Source organism: Sebastes fasciatus, chromosome 7 (genome assembly GCF_043250625.1).
Source record: "Sebastes fasciatus isolate fSebFas1 chromosome 7, fSebFas1.pri, whole genome shotgun sequence".
Taxonomy (NCBI): domain Eukaryota; kingdom Metazoa; phylum Chordata; class Actinopteri; order Perciformes; family Sebastidae; genus Sebastes; species Sebastes fasciatus.
Window position 1 is genome coordinate 29,858,192 of NC_133801.1, and position 21,601 is coordinate 29,879,792.

The 21,601-nt window shown below is 41.7% G+C and overlaps 1 protein-coding gene across 2 annotated transcripts in view; it reads left to right on the plus strand.

Annotated features, from left to right (window-relative positions):
- The first annotated feature begins 875 nt into the window (after positions 1–875).
- The window catches only part of LOC141770568 (large neutral amino acids transporter small subunit 4-like), a 34,620-nt gene continuing 13,894 nt past the window's right edge, over positions 876–21,601 (plus strand). The window contains exons 1-5 of one of the 2 annotated variants that reach the window (XM_074640235.1): positions 876–1,064; positions 5,097–5,318; positions 14,481–14,697; positions 14,818–14,873; positions 15,120–15,196. In XM_074640235.1, coding sequence (XP_074496336.1) covers positions 5,159–5,318; positions 14,481–14,697; positions 14,818–14,873; positions 15,120–15,196 — 510 coding nt within the window. In that variant the 5' untranslated portion in view covers positions 876–1,064; positions 5,097–5,158. The remainder of the gene's footprint in view (positions 1,065–5,096; positions 5,319–14,480; positions 14,698–14,817; positions 14,874–15,119; positions 15,197–21,601) is intronic. The other variant, XM_074640236.1, reaches the window with a different exon arrangement.

A 21,601-nucleotide genomic window follows, 5' to 3' on the forward strand; every position in this document is an offset into this window, starting at 1 on the left:
CTCAGGTGGGTTTTTTGTTTTCAGGTGTCTTTTCCACTGGCCCATGTGAACACTCCTCTCCTGTATTTCTAGGAATTGCAAGTTTTTGTCTGTTGTTGGAAGTAAACAGTGAGTCACCTCACAAGCTGATGTGAGGATTTATAGCCTGCGTGTGCTGTAGGTGCTGCAGCAGCGCTTATAGGAGCCCTGTAGACATTTATTACACACTGAAAACAAGTAGGGGTCATTGGGTCACAATTCATTCACGGAATACTCAAATCAGAACAGACAGGTATAGGATTTTCTCAGAATGGGTGTTTACCATCTAGACTCAACCCCATTAACGCACAGAAGGCGTTCTATCAGTGGTGTTGTTGCACCAAAAATGGTTCTGTTAGGCCTATTGTTACAAGTTAATAGTCATTTTTGTTGTACTAATCATCATTTTAGGCGCATTTACTGTCATTTGTGTTTCACTCTGTTTGCTGATGTTGCTGCCTTGACACCTGAATTTCCCTCCAGAGATTAATAAAGGTTCATCTCAGCTTATCTTATCTTATCTACATTGAAGCCAACATTCAACATTGTTCTCCTGCCAATCTTTTAGTGATTTTATTGGCTTGTAGTTCAGTTTTTTGATAATGGCAACATCATTAAACGCATCTCTGTGTTGTCACGTCAGTGTTTTTGCTTCAAAGTAGAGGTTATCTTGAGTCAAATAATCATCAGGCTGTGTCCAAACATACCTGTTCCCCCAACATCTCAGTCAGTATTGAGAAACACCACACACGTAATAATATTGCCTCGCTGTGATTGGCTGCTGCTGGTCTCTAGCTCAGCCTGCAGCCAATAGGAGGGCTCCTTTGTTTGTGCACCGCTGCTGCTGCTATAAAGAGCAGCAGAGATGATGAGGGATGAAGAGAGGACTATAGTGAGTCAAACACACCAAACACGCGTCCTACGTGTGAAGTGTCCACAGCTGCTCTGTGTGACTGTCGTCGAGGGACATTTGGACCTGCAGAGGAGGAAGGTTTGACGGAGGACTGAGCGTCTCTATTGTCCCCCTTGAATCCACAGACTCTCAGGTAGGTCCTCACCAGAGGATGCTCCACACACTCACTCACTCACACAGCTCACTACTGGAGGAGAGGATGACTCATGTTGTTGGCTGGTTTCATACAAGGACTCATCATCTCACTGTGACACCGTTTATCATGGGAGTCATTCTGCTGCAAAGTCTTCTTCACTTTGAGCGTCTTCCTCTCTGTGTTGTCCTTTGTTTGGCTGGTGGCAGAGAGGAAACTGAAGCTGCAACAGCCTCTTAGCAACTTTAAGTCCCTGTTCTTCATTCTGTTAATTTACTGCTAAACACACTCAGTGTATTAGATTAGATCAATTGTTTCTTTCAGTCTTCCTCACTTCTTCCGTTTCCCTTTATGTTGCCACAGTTGCATGAAAGTTATGATTTAATTTTAGTTTTTAAAGATAAGCGTCTGTATGTCTCTATAGGAGTGGGCGATGAGAAGGCGGAATAACAGCAGAGAGTCTCTGTATGTATGCGGAGGCATTTTTGTTGCCAGGTTTGCTTCTAGTTAAGTGTCTTTGTTTCAGCAGCTCTGATGGTGATTCCCCCGTTTTACTGTTGTTGATACTGAACAGCTGAGCGCGTCTAGTGTAGATGTAAGTCAAGGTACCGGAGACAGATGTTGTTTTCAAAATAAAAGCATAAAAAATACATTCGGAAAAAGGCAGAAGAAAATTTAGTTTTTTTTAAGTATTCAGGGTCTTTGTTCTGCTTTCAAATGATGTTAAACGTCCTCTATCAGTTGCACTCAAATACATTACTTACTTTTATGAATTGTTGTATTATGGCCTACTATATTGTAGTGGAATTTACACGATGCTTTATTCAAGATTCAAGCCTTTTACTGTCATTGTGTAGTACAACGAAATTAGATTGTGACAATCCCATATAAAAGATAATACAATATAAAATATAAAAATACAATGTATTTTGATGAGATGACAGTTTTGCCAGATTATTGAACAAAGTGTCCGTCAGATAATTATATAATTATTGCACAGTGTGATCAGCATATGTTATTACACATATCCGTAACAAGGTAGTTTTCCGTTTATTCTAGGTTACCTAATTTTATTATTTATTTATTTTTCTTGATTATAATGATAAAAGCAAAGTCAAAGTAAGACTAAGCTTTAGGTTTACCTACATTTAATTTTTTTTAATCAACTCAATTCAATTTGCTTTATTAGCATGACTGTCAGGTGAACAATATTGCCAAAGCGTCAATTCAATAATAAATAAAAATAATAAAAAGAACAAAATAAAAACAAAAACATATATACATGTATACAATTCATTAAGCAAATTACAATACATAGATATTTATATAGATATTTATAGATATCAAAAAAGTTTGTTGTGTCAATAAAACAAACAAACAAATAAAAAAAACAATTAATAACAATATATTGCAATATCAAAGGATAAATGTAAAAAAAAAAAAATCACTCATAAGCAGTAATACTCTCTCGACCTTTATTTTGAGAGCACCAACCGGAACCCGTATGTAGTATTGTGTCTGGCTTGTCTCTGTGCAGAGAGCATGGATGCATGGAGGGAGGGGGACTAGAGATGCAGATTGGGGTTGGTAGGGGGGTGTATTGTTGCGGATGATTTCAGTCCAGTTCAGACCAGTTCCAGCGCTGCTCTTCATTCACCGCAATATACTTAGTGTTATTGTTGTTGTCAGTGTGCAGGCTGTGATGTATTCTACTGATTAAAAAACACTTTATAATACAAGTGAAGTCTGCATGTCACATAGTCTGCTTATTGTTCATGGTCCTCAGAGCTGCTGGGGGCGATGAGTCACATCAAGTTCTTCATCAGACAAAAACAGTATGACAAACAACAGGAGGACAGTGTTAAATTCTTCAATAGTTATTAGCTGTATACAACAGAATATAATGAAAAACGCCTGCTAATGCGAGTAATTTCTATTATGTATTAAAATCAGGTCATGTTTGTATGTGAACCCTGTAACATCTAAAAGTTCCCACATTAGGCTACACAATAACATGGCACATATTTATAAGTGATTTTATTTTTTTGACCTTTGCAGTAAAGTAGGCCTAAATTTGTTTTAGATATTCGTGAATTATACAATATAGACTTGTATAGACTTCATTTTTTATTTATCTCGAGGGTTTATTGTTATTTTTGTATGTATATTTATGATTTTATTATTAATTCCTAGTGCGGTTCTCCACAGTGTAATAGCAGGCTGTAATAACCCTATAGGCTATAACAGATGTGCAGGGGCAGTTGCGCTCGCGCTGACAGCTGAATGACACCGTGAATCTCGCGCCGCGCTGGTTCGAACCGGCTGGAGCTCGGCGCTGCCTTCACGTGCAGTGGGGTTTTCTGTAAACACACCCTTGTTTTGACCAAAGTAGCTTTGTTACACTCGACAGACATCCACTTTAACAGTGAAACAGTCATGTTTCCATACAAACAAAGGAATATAAAGCAGGTAGTATCTGTCATGTCGAGGTGATTTTAAACCAACAAATGACGGTAGATTACATGTGTTTGTTTGTTTTTATCTGAGATTTGTTGACATCGAAATTTAGAAAGCTGGAGTTAATGCATTTGGAAGCTCTAGCGTGAAAATCATAAACTCTATATTGATTTTCTTTAACGTTAAAGCCCAACAGAGTCATAATTACCTAACAATAAAGAGCCTCCACAGTCTTTCCCCACGGGGCCTGAATGCAACATCAACCTCACGTGTAGCTGCTGCACGAGCTATGTCACTGGCAGCCAATAGGAGAAGAGCTGATAAACCGTGGAGCCAATCAGATAAGTCAGGTGGCGGGACTTATTCATATTTATAGGAGGGCTTTATATATAATGCTCCTCAAAGGCCTCAGCTGTTTACAGTTTGTGGGAGTCTTCATCTAGACCTCCACCACCACCACCATCATCATCATCATCATCATCATCATCATCAGGCATGAACAAAGACATGTATATGATTCAGGCCCAGAGAGTCATCCAAAACATTTTATTGTGAAATTAAGCAGCTTTATTAACCAAGTATGTGCACACATGCAAAGAATTTGTCTCTGGCTTTAAGTTGCTCTAAACCTACTTAAACACAGTTCCAAGAACAGTTTTCAGGCTGATACATAGAAATAGACATTACAGCTAAAAACAAGGACGACACAGCTCAACAAAGACTATTATGTGCATATACAAGTAGGTGCATGTATGAATATGTATAAAAAGTAACAATGAACAACAACAACACACAATGTCTATTTACAAGTCAATTTTCTGTGAATTCTCTGTGAAAAGAATGCAAAAGTGCTGTAAACAACTGACCATTTGGTATAGTGTGTGATGATATCTAGGGATGCACCGATTCGACTTTTTCAGTCCAGATATCGATAGCGATACCTGGGCTTTGGGTATCGGCCGATACCGCATACCGATCCGATACCAGTGTTTAATTAATAATCTGTATGCCTCACTGTGTGGAAGTGATTGGGATCATTCTTTTATGTGTAATGCAACATCAGGCTTCACTTAAAACATTACTTTCTTAACTTTGTAAACCTAAATGAAACAAATAAATATTTAGATATAAACTTAGTGAATTGTTCGTCATTATTAAAATAATAAATCGTACACCAGCAGCTTGTAAAATAAATCGGCAAAAATAACAGGAATTACAATTCATGTGTGAACCTTTTTAATGCAGCAGCAAGTTGGTCCAAACTTAAACAGGAATTGATATTCCAGTATATAATGTATATGTTATATAAAAATAGAATTGAATGAAATTCATTTAATAGATTGGCCCCATTGTCACCGATACCCGATCCAGCTATTTGAGTCAGTATTGGCCCAATATTAAATCCTGTATCGGTGCATCCTTAATAATATCTGTCATAGCTAAAGTTCCCAGTGAGTATCAAAATAATACGTTATTTGGCATCATTTTTTCTATCTTGTTGAACGTTTAACCCCAGAAGGATCCTTAATAACATGCTCATCTTCTCATCACTATCCCTCCCGTCTATTCCTCCAGGCTCCAGCAGCCTCCCTCACTTCCAGTCAGGCCGGTGAAGTGCTGCCTCCGACCCAGCCGAGATGGCTCCCACGCTGGCCACGGCGTTCGCCCGCCGCTGGTGGATGGCGGTGACGGCAGTCATTGAGAACCTGCTTTTCTCTGCCGTGCTGCTGGGCTGGGGATCCCTGCTCATCATGCTGAAGTCTGAGGGCTTCTACTCCTACATGTGCAAGGGACTGGGTGAGTCAGCAGCTTTATATGGTTATCATTGGCAGGAGGAGCGGGAGGTTGTGGGTGAGTTGTTTTAGATGAGGGAGGCTGTAGAACTGTTTGACCCCGTTAGTGGTGGAAAGTTGACATTTACTCAAGTACTGTGCTTAAGTAAGATTGCAAGGTACTTGTACTTAACTTGAGTGTTTACATTTTATGCAACTTTATAAATCTACTCCTCTTCATTTATTTGCTGTTACTGATATCAAAAACTGCCACCTACATTACGCATAATTAGGGCTGTAAGATCGATTACAATATTTAATCGCCATTAATCGCATGATTGTCCATAGTTAATCGTGATTAATCACAAATTAATCACACATTTTTTTATCTGTTCAAAATGTACCTTAAAGGGAGATTTGTCAAGAATGTAATACTCTTATCAACATGGTGGTGGACAAATATGCTTCCTTCATGCAAATGTATGTGTATATTTATTATTGTAAATCAATTATCAACACAAAACAATGACAAATATTGTCCAGAAACCCTCAGAGGTACTGCATTTAGCATAAAAATATGCTCAAATCATAACATAACATCAGGGTGCTGACTTGACTATGACTTGCCCCAAACTGCATGTGATTATCATAAAGTGGGCATATCTGTAAAGGGGAGACTCGTGGGTACCCATAGAACCCATTTTCATTCACACATCTTGAGGTCAGAGGTCAAGGGACGTCTTTGAAATGGCCATGCCAGTTTTTACTCGCCAAAATTTAGCGAGGAAAAACTTGAGTGTAAGTTTTGAGCGTTATTGACCCTCCTTTGCGACAAGCTAGTATCACACTATCTTCACTCTAGCTTTAAAACAGAGTCCGCTACAACCTAAAGCCTAACCTAACCCTAACCCTTTAGAGGGAGGCCTAAAGGGACGGACTGTCAGTGTTGCTGACTTGTTGACTTTCTTGCTAGATTTAGGGACTTTTGGAGCTAGTGCTGCTAGCTACTTTCATTGGAACAGAGTTGGTAACACTGGGCTTGGATCATTTTTTAAAAATCTAGCGTACTCTTGCTAGTTTTGTCAACATTACCAACCCTAGCTTTAAGTAAAGGATCTGAATACTTCTCACACCACTGGACCCCTGGAAGAACATATTGTATGTAATAACACTGCAATCAGATGGATGACTATGTGATAAACTTGATATAAATTACTTGTATTTTAGTTGATCATATTAGAAACTATAATAAGTAAAGTGGTAGCAAACAGTTTATTTCATCACTTGCTTCACTGATACTATTACCACTACTTCCACTACTACTACTGCTGCTACTAACATGAACACATTGTCATGCAAAGAAGCTCCATATAGCTCATCTCAGGCAGACAGTCCTGTTTGCCTCCAGTATTTCACAAAAACAGCCTCATTCTGGGCTTTTCGGATTCAATTAGAGTATGAATGGGATGTTAATGACACGACCTTACATGACGACGCCCCGAGTATCTCTCTACTAGCTGCTGGGTAACCAAAAGCTTTCAGCAGACTGATTGTGACACTCTGGGGTTCGTTTTGCTGAGCGGGTGTGGTGGGATTATGGAGATTTAAGGACACACAAACACGTGTACAAAAGGCTTTTTCAGGAAGTGCTCAGGTTTCACTTCAGAAACAGCCTCTCCATATTCTACAGTTCTCATTCGTGTTACTCAAGTGTTATTCGTCAGTGAAGACAGCGACCTTTGAGAGAAGCAGCTACCTGCATATAAGCAAACACACAAGATTTCGTATTGATCCAACAGTTGGGATTTCCTCTTGGAAGACAAGTCAATATGCCAGCAGCAGCCAGGCTCCACACAAGCTTCAAAAGCAGCTATGAAGTGCTCCTGTCAGACAGATCAGATTCAGTTATTTTAATATTATTTTATTCTGTCCTCAGTTCTCTATGATCAAAGGTGATGCAGGGAGCTGCTGCACTCAGCCAGTCATTATTAGTTTTTGTCTTTATGACACAAAATTGCTTCTGCTTGGGTCAGATGAGGACTTTGGTTCCTCTTTGCAGGATTTGGTAACAACTCTTTTGTCATATAGGAGCAATGTAGGTCAGATTAAACATAACAACGAGATACTAAAACAGCAGTTAATAATCATCATATTCATCATCAGAGGGGTTTGTGGTTGTCTCTATTGCCAGGCAGCTGATCGATGCGTGAATGAGACCATTCATTATTATCACACGGGTTGCTTTAGTCTCTTTGATCGTTTGATTGTGTCTGTCTGTGTATTTCTGTCTTTGTATCCTACAAAGCAGCAGCGATGAAAGCATCGCAGGGTTCATCTGCCCATATGAACCTTTTTAATGGTTCTATCGCTCTCACACATTCACTCCTTGACATGAGAGCATTGTCACTGTAGAGAAAACATGACTGTAGGTCTGCATTAAAGCGGCAGTAGGCAGAATTTTTTCAGTATCATTGGTCAATAAATCCGTAATAACCTTTCAGCGTATTGTAATTCAAGTGTTCTGAGAGAAAACTAGACTTCTGCTCCTCCTCATGGCTCTGTTTTCAGGCTTTCAAAAATCGTTGGCCAATCACAGGTCATTTCAGAGAGAGAGCGCTCCTATTGGCTGTTCATTCAACAGATGCAGCTGTCAATCACTCGCAAACTCCAATCAAACAGTCAAACTAGGCAGCGCGGATCAAATATGAATCAATATTCTGTTACTGTAATGCCTATTTCTTTTGTAAAATGTTTTCAGAAACATCTTGTAGTGTACTGTTTAGCTGTAAAATGAGAAAGTTTGTTCTGGCTGGTGGGCGGTGCTTGGTATTTCCTCAACTGATCTCAACATGGCTGCCCGTTTGTCACAAACAAAGCTGCCTAGTTTGACCGTTTGATCAGAGTTTGCGAGTGATTGACAGCTGCTCAGAGACGGCAAGGCTCCAGCTCAGCTCTGATTGGTTGTTTTTCTCCAGTCTGTGAAATCTTGCAGATGCCATTAGGAACACAGGATTTTAGATTACCTGTTTCATGCACTACTGTCAGGATATAGCAATTTTTAAAAATAAAAATAAAGTTTTTTAATCATCTTTGTGCCATTTCCACCCACTGCAGCGTTAGCTGTGTTAACTGCTGGTAGATCACTCTCATTTCTTTGTCTATCAGTGGATACAACATTGTGTAATCTACCAAGAATGAAAGCTGATTATCCATCGATGTTTTATTATAGCCTGTTCATCTGATCGGATTAGGTTTAGGGATCTCTTGCCAATGACTCAGCTCCTTCCACAGTGACCTGACCCCAGCCCCATCACTACAGGTCACAGCTCTCTGACCTGATAAGTGGTGTTGAATCAGCAGTTTTTTGGTGTGGCGAGAAGTCTGAAATCAGGTCAAGAAGGTGCTACATGCGCTGTTTTTGTGTATGTCTTCACTCACAGTGTAGTCAATAATGTGTTTCTCTGTCCTCGGTGCAAACACATTGCATTGTCCTACTTCTAGTGTGCACAGGAGCTGTTTGCATTCATTAATAGGTTGAAATAACATTGTGAAATGTTTGACATTGTGGAGAACTTGGCAAAAAAGTTGAGCCCTACCATGCTACTATTGTTGTGAAGCCTTTTCAGTCTGAAGTTATAAAGAGATCAGATTAAAGGAAAGGTTCATTTTTTGTTTTATTCTATCTTGAAACAATACCTGCATGCCCATATGAGCATTGAAACAGTTATTGGTCGCTGTAATCAACCCTCCTCCTCCTCCTCCTTCTCAGACTTTGATGTGTAAAATTGTTGGAATTCCTCTTTAAAAACTGTTACAGCCAACACAGTCTCTAGGCAGCACATAACCACCTGTGCTTCCATCTACAGCCAACACAGTCTCACGGCAGTTTGTGAAATAGTCCCGAAATTTAATCTATTTGATTCATGTACATTGACACAAATTTCACTTTTTTTTTTTGTGACGCTCAGCTCGACTTTCGACAACGTATTTTTGTGCTTTTTCCTACGAATGTCCAGCAACACATGACGCACGTGTCAATTTCCGCTCCATTTAAAAATAAAACTACTTAAGGAAAAGATCGACTTGGTTAGGCGTAGGCAACAAACTACTTAGTTAGGCTTAGGAAAAGATTGGGTTTAAATAACACTGGAAGTGCTGTAACTTAAGTACAGAAGTTACGCGACAAATAAATCAACTTTGACTTGTGGTTCCACACAGGACACAAACACCAGTCTCCTGGGTGAAAGTCCTGTGTTTTTTGACCCACCCATCCACCCTGAGCCTCCTCCCTTCCCGGTTCACAATTACGTGGATTACATACAAATTGATTTCATGCTGACCATCACGAAAATATGTTTTGAAATTTGTGTCTATGTACATGAATCAATACATTACATTTCGTGAAACTGTAGTGCGACTGGGCTGTCACTGCTCATGTCAAAAGGCTAACGAGACGACACTGAGTCAGAGGCCGAGCTGGCCAGACTACAGCTGTTCTGCACTTTGTAAAAGGTGGTCCAGCGTTTGGCTGAGACAAAACACAGCTCCAGAATGTGTCGGGGAATTTCACCAAAGTGGCATTTCACCTACAGTTAAGCACATAGGACACATATCAGGTCACACACGCCACGTTTGAATTAGCTGTATGTTTAATTTGCATGTAAACCTTCCCTAAACGTTTCTATTCCTCCACTGTGGCTCTGTTTTGACGTTCAAATGTTTTGATGAAACTCTGTTGTTCATCAGCACAGCTCAGTGTTCTCTCCCACGTTAGGTTGTGGTTGCTGGTGTGAGGTGTGAGGTGTGTGTGTGTGTGTGTGTGTGTGTGTGTGTGTGTGTGTGTGTGTGTCCCGCAGCGGAAAGAGGAAGGTGTACACTCCTACGTCTAACTCATCAACGCTCGCCTCCCTTTAGTCTGGCTTTGTTTCTCATGATGACTGGGCCCGTCAGCACGGTTCTCTCACTGAGAACTGACTGCTTGTTTCTGCCAGATAAAATGTGTGTATGACTCTGTTTGCTCCGTCACTAGAAAATGTTGTTCCTGCTCAGTGTGGACAGAATGTACGTCATCCCCGAAAGGAAAGGATTTGCTTTGTTTCCCTTTCTCATCTTCTTGAACGCTCTGCGTATCCACTTGTGCACGTTGCCTTGAGGCTGTTAAATACGACCTGCTAACCATCACTTGACCTCGTCACCTTTACACAATACGGACTGTTTCCTTATACAAGCAGCCTCTAATCATGAGGAGCAGAGCCTTTGTTGACATGTCCTCTATTACATTGAAGAGGTTTGTGCACTGCAGGATCCGTCAGCATTATTCCTCCTATAACATCCTGTGTGATTGACTACTCGACTGTCAGTGCATTGTTTTAATACGCTGACAATCAGGTTGCGTTGTGTAATCTTGGTGCTATCTGAGGGACAACTTTGAAGCCGAGGAAACAAATCTGTTGGTGCAGCCTGGTAATTATTAAACTGACTCTGTAGGAGGTGGGTGGGTTTGACATCAGCTGTATGTACAGGGGAAGCTTATAGGAGAGAAGGGAGTGGCGTAAAAAAAGCAAAAATTTGGCAAAACATACACACACAAAAAAGCCTTTATGTCGTTGACGTGAATGAGAAACAGCCTCTGAAGGATAGTACACAGTGTGATTCCCCAGAAAGAGCTTCTCACAGAAGATCAGTCAGCCTTTAGGCTATACCCTGGAGTGTATTTGCCTCTCTGTGTGTGTCTGTGTATGTTTGGTCGGGGCTCTTTCCTTATTGACTCAGGTTCGCTGCGACCATTTGATTAGTCAGCAGCCAAGACCGCTGGGGGACAGATGCTGCTATCTTCTGTTAGTCCAACAGTCAGCACTTAATGCTGCAATACATCTCAAATACCAGCCCGAGAGGGTTGAGCACAAGATCAACATATTGACAGAGATGTTTGATCACAAAGTGCTGATACGAAGTCCATCTTTTGGAGGTTTTAGCCACGCTGGGACATCGGCGCAGCTTGTGTTGGTTCACTGAACCCCCTAGTGGCCGGAGCCAAAAGTACATGTAGGGATTTAAATGTTATCTTTTATAATAACACAGAACTAATAATTAATGTAATGATGAATATTATAATATTATTGACCTTGTTGTGTCTTCTTATTGACAGAATAAGAAACCAACACAATAACTTTTTGTGGTCTTTTTATTTACTTCTAATAACATCGGAGCTCTCTGTCCTCTCTGTTCGGTTACGTCATGTAAACAAACCACGTACCGTTCAGCTGTGCGCTCGAGATCACACTGGAGCTGGAGACCTTTCAATGAGAGCGACAGGAATAAATAGGAACAGCATCTGACAAATGTTCAGCTCTAAAGGTCGCTCTGCACAGTGCTGCGTCACTCACGGCCAGTAAGACATTCCAGTAGAAAACAACGTCATCAAACTGATTTTGTCGCTCACGCTCGCTCGCGCCACTTTCAGTTATTAGTACACACATTAGGGGTGAAAGAAAATATTGAGTATCGCAATATTTTGTTTTGTGATACAGTATCGATTCTCAAAAAACACTGTATACATTTTTTAATTCATAGTTTACATGCAAACATTTACTCAGTCAATACTTTATCTAATTTGCAAAGACAAGCGTCCTCTCAGTGTATGTGTCCACTCAAAGTAGTACTATGATGTTGGATGTTACAGGGACTGTGATAAATGTAAATTGCATAAAAAAGTAAAAAAGATTTTATGCATATGGCAGTATGTTCTTTATTTTATGACAGTTTTCCTAAACTTAGATTTAAAAAATCTCAATATATCACTTTGTTTACGGTATGATATAAATATATCGCGATATATTGAAACGTAACCCCTGTGTCACGACACATATAGTATCACCAGATTCTTACCAATACACAGCCCTAACACACAGCCTCCCAATACACTAGACCTCTCTGTATTTTACCATATATGCCATTAGACACCACCGGGTAGCCTACTGTAAAGGTCAATCAACGAGTCTGCAGGCCTCATCTCCGGTTTACTGTTGGCTTTTGCGGTTTGTGTGAGTTTGTTTTTTTATGGTAATTCTCGCAATATTCCATCACTCATCATTGGGCATATTAGTCTGGATATAAAAAATGTATCTACTGGTGCCTGATTATGAATTTTGTGTAAACAAAGCCAGTGTTGTACACATTACATTTCCTCTAGATTTTTTTATTTGTGAACTCCCAACCTTAAAGTTCAAACTGCAACCTATGCGCTAGACCGTCATTCACAATGCCGGCCATTGTTCCACCACTTGAAATATCTCTATTGAATGCATTGGCGTGATATTTTGTACAGACGTTTATCACGTATCCAGTGTAATATGTCCACATCTGCTAGATGAGCTGGCACAAACCTTTGTTCAGACGTTCATGGTACCCAGACGATGAATCTGTCGGACTTTGGTGATTCGCTGGCTTTTCCTTTAGCGCCACCATGAGGTTGACATTTATGGAGTGAAATACCTCCACAACTATTGGATGAATCGCCATTATTCAGCTCCGGTTCAAGATGAATTATAATAACGTTGGTGACAACTTTCCATCTAGCGTCATAACCAGGCGTGCCTGTGAAACTACAGTCATTCCCATCAGCCTTAGCTGAGGCGGGAAAATGTCCCATTAGGTTGGACAACAACACTTTTACGAGACACTAAAACTCTCTCTGTTTGCATGGAAATCCATTCAGGTGAAGGTTATCCCACAGACTATTTTGTGTACTTGAATGCATCACAGACTTTTAATAAAAGCCCACAGATCATAATAGCTCTGCATCCTCATGTTAAATCAAACTAGTCCTTTCTGCAGCTCTCAGTGAATGTATGTACCATCATTAAAACAACACTACAACCTCACCTTTCACCTACTTCCATCCTCACAGGGCATGGGCTAATTTTGGGCACCAGGATGCATTAAATATGACACAATAGCTTCCCGTTGTTAGTCTAAATCCTCCCCTTGGCCCAGAGACCAGCGTCAACACTTCCTCCATCCCACCTTTTACCTTAAGCTGGTCAACAGAGGCCAAATGTCAACATCACACACCCCTCTAAGAACATAGTTTAAAAGCAGATTTTCAGCTCTGTTGTTTATTAGACACAGCAGAGACTAGCTGACTAACTTGCCCCCAGGACTGAAATGAGGAAAACACTCTGATGACTAAGGCCTTCGTACCTCCCTCCCTCCTCCACACATTAAATATGTGGTAACTGCTGAGTCTGCCTCTATTGTTCTCCTGGCTCTTTAACCAAAAACAAGTCAAGGTGAGTGAGGAGTTGTTTTCCTCCTCCTCGTCCCCCGTCTTTCTGTCTGTTGATCCCAGCAGAGTTTCACCGGAGGCAACGCTCTAATAGAGCAGATAGACTAAAATAGACTCCCCATGAACCCAGTGGACTGTGTTTACCAGTGATTCAGACTGAGTCGCCGTCTGTCCGTGTGAAACTGTTACAGAGAGTTCCCCTCCACCGTGCGGGGGTTCAGTCGGAGTCTGTTTACCCGGCGTTGTGTTGTTTTCCCTCCGGTGTGTTTACTTGACCTTTAATAAGTCTCCTGGTTTGCCGATCAGCAGCTCAGCTCTCAGAGAGGGAGGGGTAAATGTAGAAACTCACACCTCAAAAGGCAACATTAGAAATTAGATCCCTTGAAATACCAAGAATCATTTTAGATCACACCGAAACTGCCAGAACGGCTATATTACCATTTAAAAGTACTTAATTACAAGCAGAAGTCCAATTAAAAGTGTTCAGAGTGTTCTATTATTGTATAAATTATAGGCTATTATTAGATTATTATTAATAATGCATGAATGTGCAAGCAGCATTCTAATGTTGCAGTCTGGAGTGCAACTAATGTATGTGTTTAATCTATGAAAACGCTTTGTATTTTATATACAGGTCATATATCTTTATGTAAACATTAGGGCTGTCAAAGTTAACGTGTTAATGCAAATTTGTTTTAACGGCACCAACTTCTTTAACGCATTACGCAACTTGCCATTTTTAGGTTGTAGCGAGCTCAGTTTTAAGTCGCGAAGCAGGCTAAATGACGCTCCAAACTTAGTTGCTGCATTTTAAAATCCAGTTAAGAAAGGGTTTCCTCATCTAACAGTTGAAATCTGAAGTATTTACCTCTTCGCTCTCTCATTTTTCTCCCCATCCAGACAACAGCTCCAGTCTCAACCTCTCCAACATGTCCACCCCTGAGCCGTCTGATGATGAGGAGTACCTGGAGATGAATGGCTGGCCCATCTGCAAAGACCAGGACGAGATGCTGAACCTGGCCTTCACCGTGGGCTCCTTCCTGCTGTCTGCCATCACCCTGCCCATGGGCATCGTCATGGACAAATATGGTCCAAGGAAGCTACGACTTCTGGGCAGGTGAGCCTTGAGAAGAACGTCTAAATCCATTTTCCACTTGATATGATATACTATCAGACGGTAATGGTCTGTTCGGTTTATTTATTGCCTTATTCATACCCATTGCTTTGTGTTTCCCAGTGCCTGCTTTGCCTTCTCCTGCCTCCTCATCGCCTACGGTGCCAATGATCCCAACAGTACGTATCTCTACTCATATCATCTCACATACATCACTTTAACGGCATCACGTGTTCACCCTGAGGCTGTACTGCTTCGCTGATCTCGATCATGTTGCTTATGTATGTGAGCCACATTGAACAGCATGTTTACGCACAGGCACATGCAGTGTATCGATGCATTGGCGACACTTTAATCAATCAGACGGGACACTTTGTGTCAGCAGAGTGTCTATCTATGTTACTAATCTGCTCTTTTTCCTGCAGATCTGTCCATCCTGATCTTCTTTGCTTTGGCGATAAATGGCTTTGGAGGCATGTGCATGACCTTCACTTCTCTGACAGTGAGTATCAAAGCTTTATTAAGATAACATTACTTATAAACCCCATAAGTGGGCATGTCTGTAAAGGGGAGACTCGTGGGTACCCATAGAACCCATTTTCATTCACATATCTCGAGGTCAGAGAAATTGGCGTTAAAACGAATTTGCGTCAACACGTTATTATCACGTAAACTTTGACAGCCCTAACGAATACATTTCTTGATGCCACTTTCTCTTATATGACCGACACTAAAACACTTTAATGAGATTAGTTTGTTTAGCGTCTGACAAGTCAAAAGAAACAACACTGAGTGACAGAAAGACAGTTTCTAATAAAATGTCAATATCAGCAAACCAAAAAACAAGCATCATGCATACCGTAGATGTGGTATGAGGGGAAATGAAATGAGGAGGAGTGGGTGAGGAGACAGAGAAGACAGAGAGGCAGGAGAGTGGATTAGAGCGCTGTGAAGTGATAGCATCAGACACTGATGAAGAGAGGACAAACCAAGAGTGGCTAGAGACAGAGACGGGCAGAAAGACAGACAGAGAGAGGGAACATTGGAAAAGATGGCTGAGCAGTTGACAAGAGACCGCTGGGAGAAAGGGATGAACACTGATGTGCAGACGGGAGGAGAGGGAGGGATGGAGCGGATGAGTGAAAGCCAGTGATCGGGATGAGCTCATCAGTCAGAGAAAGTGCTGCATCACAGGAGAGGCCACGTGAGAGAGAGAGACACGGGGAGAGAGCTAGTCTGCATTAGTCATTTATTATTCACTCCTTCTCTGCCGCTCTGGCTGGGAGCCAAAAAAAGACCTCTGCTCATTACTAATTCATCCACACAAGGACACACGGATCTATATAGTGTGTGTTGTTTACAGGACAAGTCTACAGATGTGTCGTTGTACTAACAGCACAATAGAGTTGAAGCACTGAAGGTGTCAAAAAAAAAAATTCTGAGATGATAAACATGTCAACAAACTGTATCATAACCATTAACATCAGCCGTGGATTGTTGAATATTATGTGTTACTTTGTTACGGTAGATATTTCTTTGTTGCTTGCGGCCTCAACAGTCTGTTGCTTTATCACAAAGCAGAGCAGGGACAGTCTGTCACAGAGGAGACAAACAGGAAGCAGCAACCGGGTGTGTGCGTGCGTGTCTGCGTGCGACTCCCCACCCATGCTGTGCTGTTTCCTATTCAGGCTGCCCACTGGGACCCTGACTGACACACACACACACACACACACAGAAGTTGCTCAGCTGGTTTCATCCTACTGTGCCCCCCCCCCAATCTCCACCCGACCGCCCAGTCTTTAGTCTGGTTGTTTTTGTCTTCTCCAGTTTCAGCTGCCCTCCCTCAGCAAGACTGGACGTGTACACACAACTGCCAAAACAGTCTTGTGTGCAGAGTACTGTATGTTACTGTGTGTCAGCACTGCTGGTGTTGTGTTAGCTGTTGAGCGACTCGGACCTTCAGCGGGCTGAGTTACAGCTCCCTGCAGGCCTCGACAAATGTTTAGTTTATACCAGTGATTCTCAAAGTGGGGTCCGTGGCAATCTCTCAGGGGTCCGCGAAATAATTTGCTATAACTAATAAAATTGGGCTGTATCATTAAAAAGTACATATCTACAGATGGGATCATTTGCACCAATACAACAAGCATATTGGATGTCCATTACTCCCACCCACGTTAGCTTCGGACCAATAGAAACTCTGATATGATTGTGATACACAGTGATGAGTTCATAATTTTTAAGTTGGACTATGAGTCCAAATGCAATTTGAGTAAAATCACCCTCTTTTTAAAGTTAAATAAATGGTAGTAACATTAAATAACATGGCAAATTTCCCCGCTGTGGGACTAATGAAAGGATTATCGCATCTTATCTTAACATGGTTCGAATTGAAATGTGTTTCTGTTTATCACTATGATACAGGTCGGAAGTATTTAGGTTGTAAAGTTTTCAAATACAAATAGTTCCAATGGCATCTAAGAGTACAAATGGTGGTAAGCATTATGCTTGATCGGTGTTACGATTATGAGTGGTCCATGGAAAATGCTCTCCCCTGTAAGGGGTCCCTGGCCCAATAAAGTTTGAGAACCCCTGCTTTATACTACGTGCCTCGTAGGGGTGTAAGAAAATATCGAATGTCGCAATATTACGTTTTGTGATACTGTATTGGTTCTCAAAAACACTATCGATTTTTAATTAAGAGTTCACATGCAAAGATTAACTCAGTCAATACTTTATTTAATTTACAAAGAGAAGCTACCTCTCAGTGTATTTGCCCTCTCAAAGTAGTTCTATGATGTTGGATGTTACAGGGACTGAAAAATACAAATACAGATCCCACTGTTCTGACTGCAGAAGAAAAGTAAAGTTTTTTTTACTCAGATTTTATGCATATGGTGATGTGTTCTTTATACTGACTGTTTTCCTAAAATTATATTTCATAAATCGCAATATATCACCTTGCTTACAGTATCGCAATATATTGAATCGTAACGCCTGTATCGTGATACGTATCGTATCGCCAGATTTTTGCCAATGCGCAGCCCTACTGCCTCGGTGTGCGCGTTTTGGTGTGTGTATGTATGAGAGAGAAAGAGATCGAGACAGAGTAAGTAGTAAGCGAGGTTGTGAGGATGCTTTGCTCGGGCTCTTCCTTCTCCCTGCCCTTTCCTGAATCTTCTGGGTCGAGGAAAACAGCTATTTTCAGAAACCTGTAATCTTTATGTATCAGGGGGTAAAACGCTCTGACGCAGCATCATGAGTTATTGAAACTCCTCAGGTCACGGTGACCCACCCAATTCACTTAGTGACTGTGCGTTCTAGTCCTTTGGGACTAGAATATTTCTTTCATCCTCATCTTTCATCCTTATCGTTCTTTGTCTCTGCTCCTTTCTTAATGAGCTCAAAGTGTGCTGTTTGGCTCCTCGCCCTCTTTCTCTGTTATTTCTTCTCTTTATCAATCGTTGCGTCACTTCCTCGTGTTCTCCAGCGGATGCACACTCAGCACTCGGTGACATGATGATAAAACAGCAAATGAGGCTGAGGAGGAGGAGGAGGAGGATGGGGTGCTTGATTGCCTCTCTGCTCTTCATTCCTCCCATTCTGTGCTTGTACACAGCTTCATGTTTCTGAGAATCTCTCCTCCTTCTTACTAACAGGCCCGCCTCTACATACACATGTAAACATATATCCAGACACACCCACAAGCAGACATGAAGCTCCTCCCCTTGTCCTTCCTCCCGTCCGTGGCACGTGTTGGAGCCCCCTCTGCTTCCTGGGCTTGGTCTCCCTGTCTGATGCTCTGCTCGCTGCCATAATCTACTTTCTATCTGCAACGTGCATTTCCTCTGTTCCCAATCCCCCCTTTTTTTTCTGTGTCACCGGTCCATCTGGGGACGCTCTTAAAAGCCTCACTGATGGTCTGACTGATTCCCTGTCTGCGTGAAAAACTGTCAACAAAATGGCCATAGATGTGTTTTTCTAAATGTCCTGAACATTTTCTCCACCAGCGACTGAGTGATTTCTTATAAGGTGGAAAATTCATGAAGCGCACACATGCAGTATTTCATACTTGGTGAAAGGGTGAGAGCAAAAAGGCAGTGAGATCTGCATGTGAACTATTTTTTTTTACCCTGCTGAGATGGAGGAAGTACAGTACATGCTCTGTTAGCATTTGACCACATGAAATGAAGGGAGGGGGAGATTTGAGGGAAAAAAAAAAATGATGATTGAATGCCAAAGGTCAAGTCATTTGAGATCCGAGCTATAGCCAGACAGCGGCAGTTGCTGATGTCAGGCGCATGTGGATGTGGTTTTGTGTAGTGGTGTGAATGTCTGTTCCAGCTGGTTGCTGGATCCAGGTTTTAGGGTTTTCTGTGCAGCTAGAGTGAATGTAAATCCCTTCCAGACACAGAGGGGTCTCTCTCAGGAGTCTCTCCTGCCTTCCAAAAACTTGTTTCTGGTGATAACGCTCAAATGTTTTGCATTGAAGTCGAATTGGTTTCAGTCCAAATATATATCAAAGCTCAGCCTTGAGATTTATTGGACTCCTAAAAAGATGACGTCAGGTCGATGGAGGTATGCAGCCTGGTGTTCGTCAGCTGGTGTTTGCTAATCTTACGGCCTGCTCGGCTGCTCTTTATGATGGATGGAGCGAGTTCCATCCTGTGTGCAGGACAGGACCGGTCAGAGCTGGTTCTCAATGGTCCGCCAGCAGGCAGCCGAAGTTTCCACTTGCTGCAGCAAAACCCTCTTCCTCCTTTCGTTTCTCTGTTCTTTCCTCCCAAACTGCCCCGTCCAGTTTCCTCTTTCTCCACCCGTCTGCCTCTAGGCTCAGCAAGTTTTCTCACTCCCTAACCCTCTTTGTCACCTCACGCTGCCCTTTCCATTTCCATTTTCAACACTCAGCACATGCTCTTATCCAGACTTACAAAATACGTGCACTATGGCTAAAAAGGTTTGCAGTCACAGGGGAAACTTTGAACTAAGCAAGTATCTAAACTTTTCAGCGAGAAGTTAGAATTAAGTTCATTCACCAAGTCCAACATGAGAGGTTTAGCGCCCTTATATGATTCCAGACAGTATCTCTCACACCCCGTAGAATACATTTACATTTTACATTTACATATTATTACATTCAAAACATGTGCCCAATGAAGAGATAAGGGTTGAAACGAGACAGAACTAGACTGTGGAAAAGATCAGAACAGTCTGACCTGAAGCTCTGCTCAAATATCATCAACAAGTAAATATACTGATTATATGTTAGTGGGTCACATGGTGTACAGTGTGCACTGATAACATTCAGCACTCTGACCGAAACAAGATCCAATCATAGCTGAACAGGTTTCATAAGGCCCTTACCTTAATTAAACCTAGAAACATGTTGCACAGTATTAAAGCTGCAGTAGGCAGATTGGAGCAAATATGATTAAAAAAAGTTATTTTTATAAAACGGTCGCTATATCCTGACAGTAGTGCATGAGACAGGTAATCTGAAAGAAATCATGTGCCTCTGTGTCCTCCGGTGTCCTACGGTGTCCTCCTGTGTCCTCCGTCGCTCCTAATGGCATCTAAAGGATTTCACAGACCGGAGGAAAACAAGCAGTCAGAGCTGATCTGGAGCCTTGCCGTCTCTGAGCAGCTGTCAATCACTCACGAACAGCATTACAGTAACAGAATATTGATTCATATTTGATCAGCGCTGCCTAGTTTGACCGGTTGATCGGAGTTCGTTAGTGATTGACAGCTGCCTCCGTTGAATGAACAGCCAATAGGAACACTCTCTCTCTCTCTGAAGTGGCCTGTGATTGGTCAAAGTCTCCCGTCACGGGCTAGATGTTTTAAAGCCTGAAATCAGAGCCATGAGGAGGTGCAGAAGTCTAGTTTTCTCTCAGAACACTTGAATTACAATATGCTGAAAGGTTATTATGGAATGTTTGCCCAATGATGCCAAACTTGTACTAAATGCTAATGTTGTGAGCATGCTAACATGCACAATTGCTATTTAGCAGGTTGGGTTAAGTGAGTTCAGTCTCCTTCGATCACTTCTTTGCTGACCTCTGTGCAGCCCGTTCAGAAGCTGCTGTTATATTGGCAATCCAGGGACATTTAAAAGCATTTACATTGCTCCAGGACATTTTGGCAGTGGCTCAAGAGCTGTTGGGTGTAAATGTCTCAAGATTAGCCAAAAGGGAAGTCTTTAACCCATTTTTTTTGTTTTGTTCAGTTCAAGTTTGGCCAGCAAGTGCATTTTCCTAAACAAAATGTCATGCAGAGTCATGACAAACAGCGGTGCTTGTATTAAATACTGAGTTACCTGGATACTGTTCAAACAAAACCCCGGCATGCACAGATCCACTTATTGATGAACGCCTGCATCCCCCTAAAATAAACTCTCCACCTGCCTCTAACCGAACCGTGCCACCCACCGAACCCTGAGCTCTTATCTCCAGCTGACTGCCCTGAAGCTGAAATAGACCTTTAGTGGCTGTCTAAACACTGAGCCCATCTGTGTGTGTACCCTGCCACTCTCTGCATGGATACACTCCGACCACAGAGCTAACAAAAGAGCTATTCAGGGAAGGAGCAATAACAAGATATATGGTGGGTGTTATTATTTTAAAGACACAGGACTGCTCTCAGTCGCTCCCCTGCTGACTCTTATATTCATGATGTAACTGAGATTAGGAGACTAGTAGAAGTAGTTAGGAGATTAGTAAAGCCTGTGGTGTTTAATGAGGTAGAAAAGGGTAGGTGAGGGAATGAGGTGAAATCTCCAGAACAAACACTGGGAATGCCTCTGATTAGCAACTACGTAATCACATACCGTACCTTGACGACTGAGAAACACGGCCGATACATTCCTTTGATGATTAGAAAATCACTAGCTAACTAGCCAGAAGTG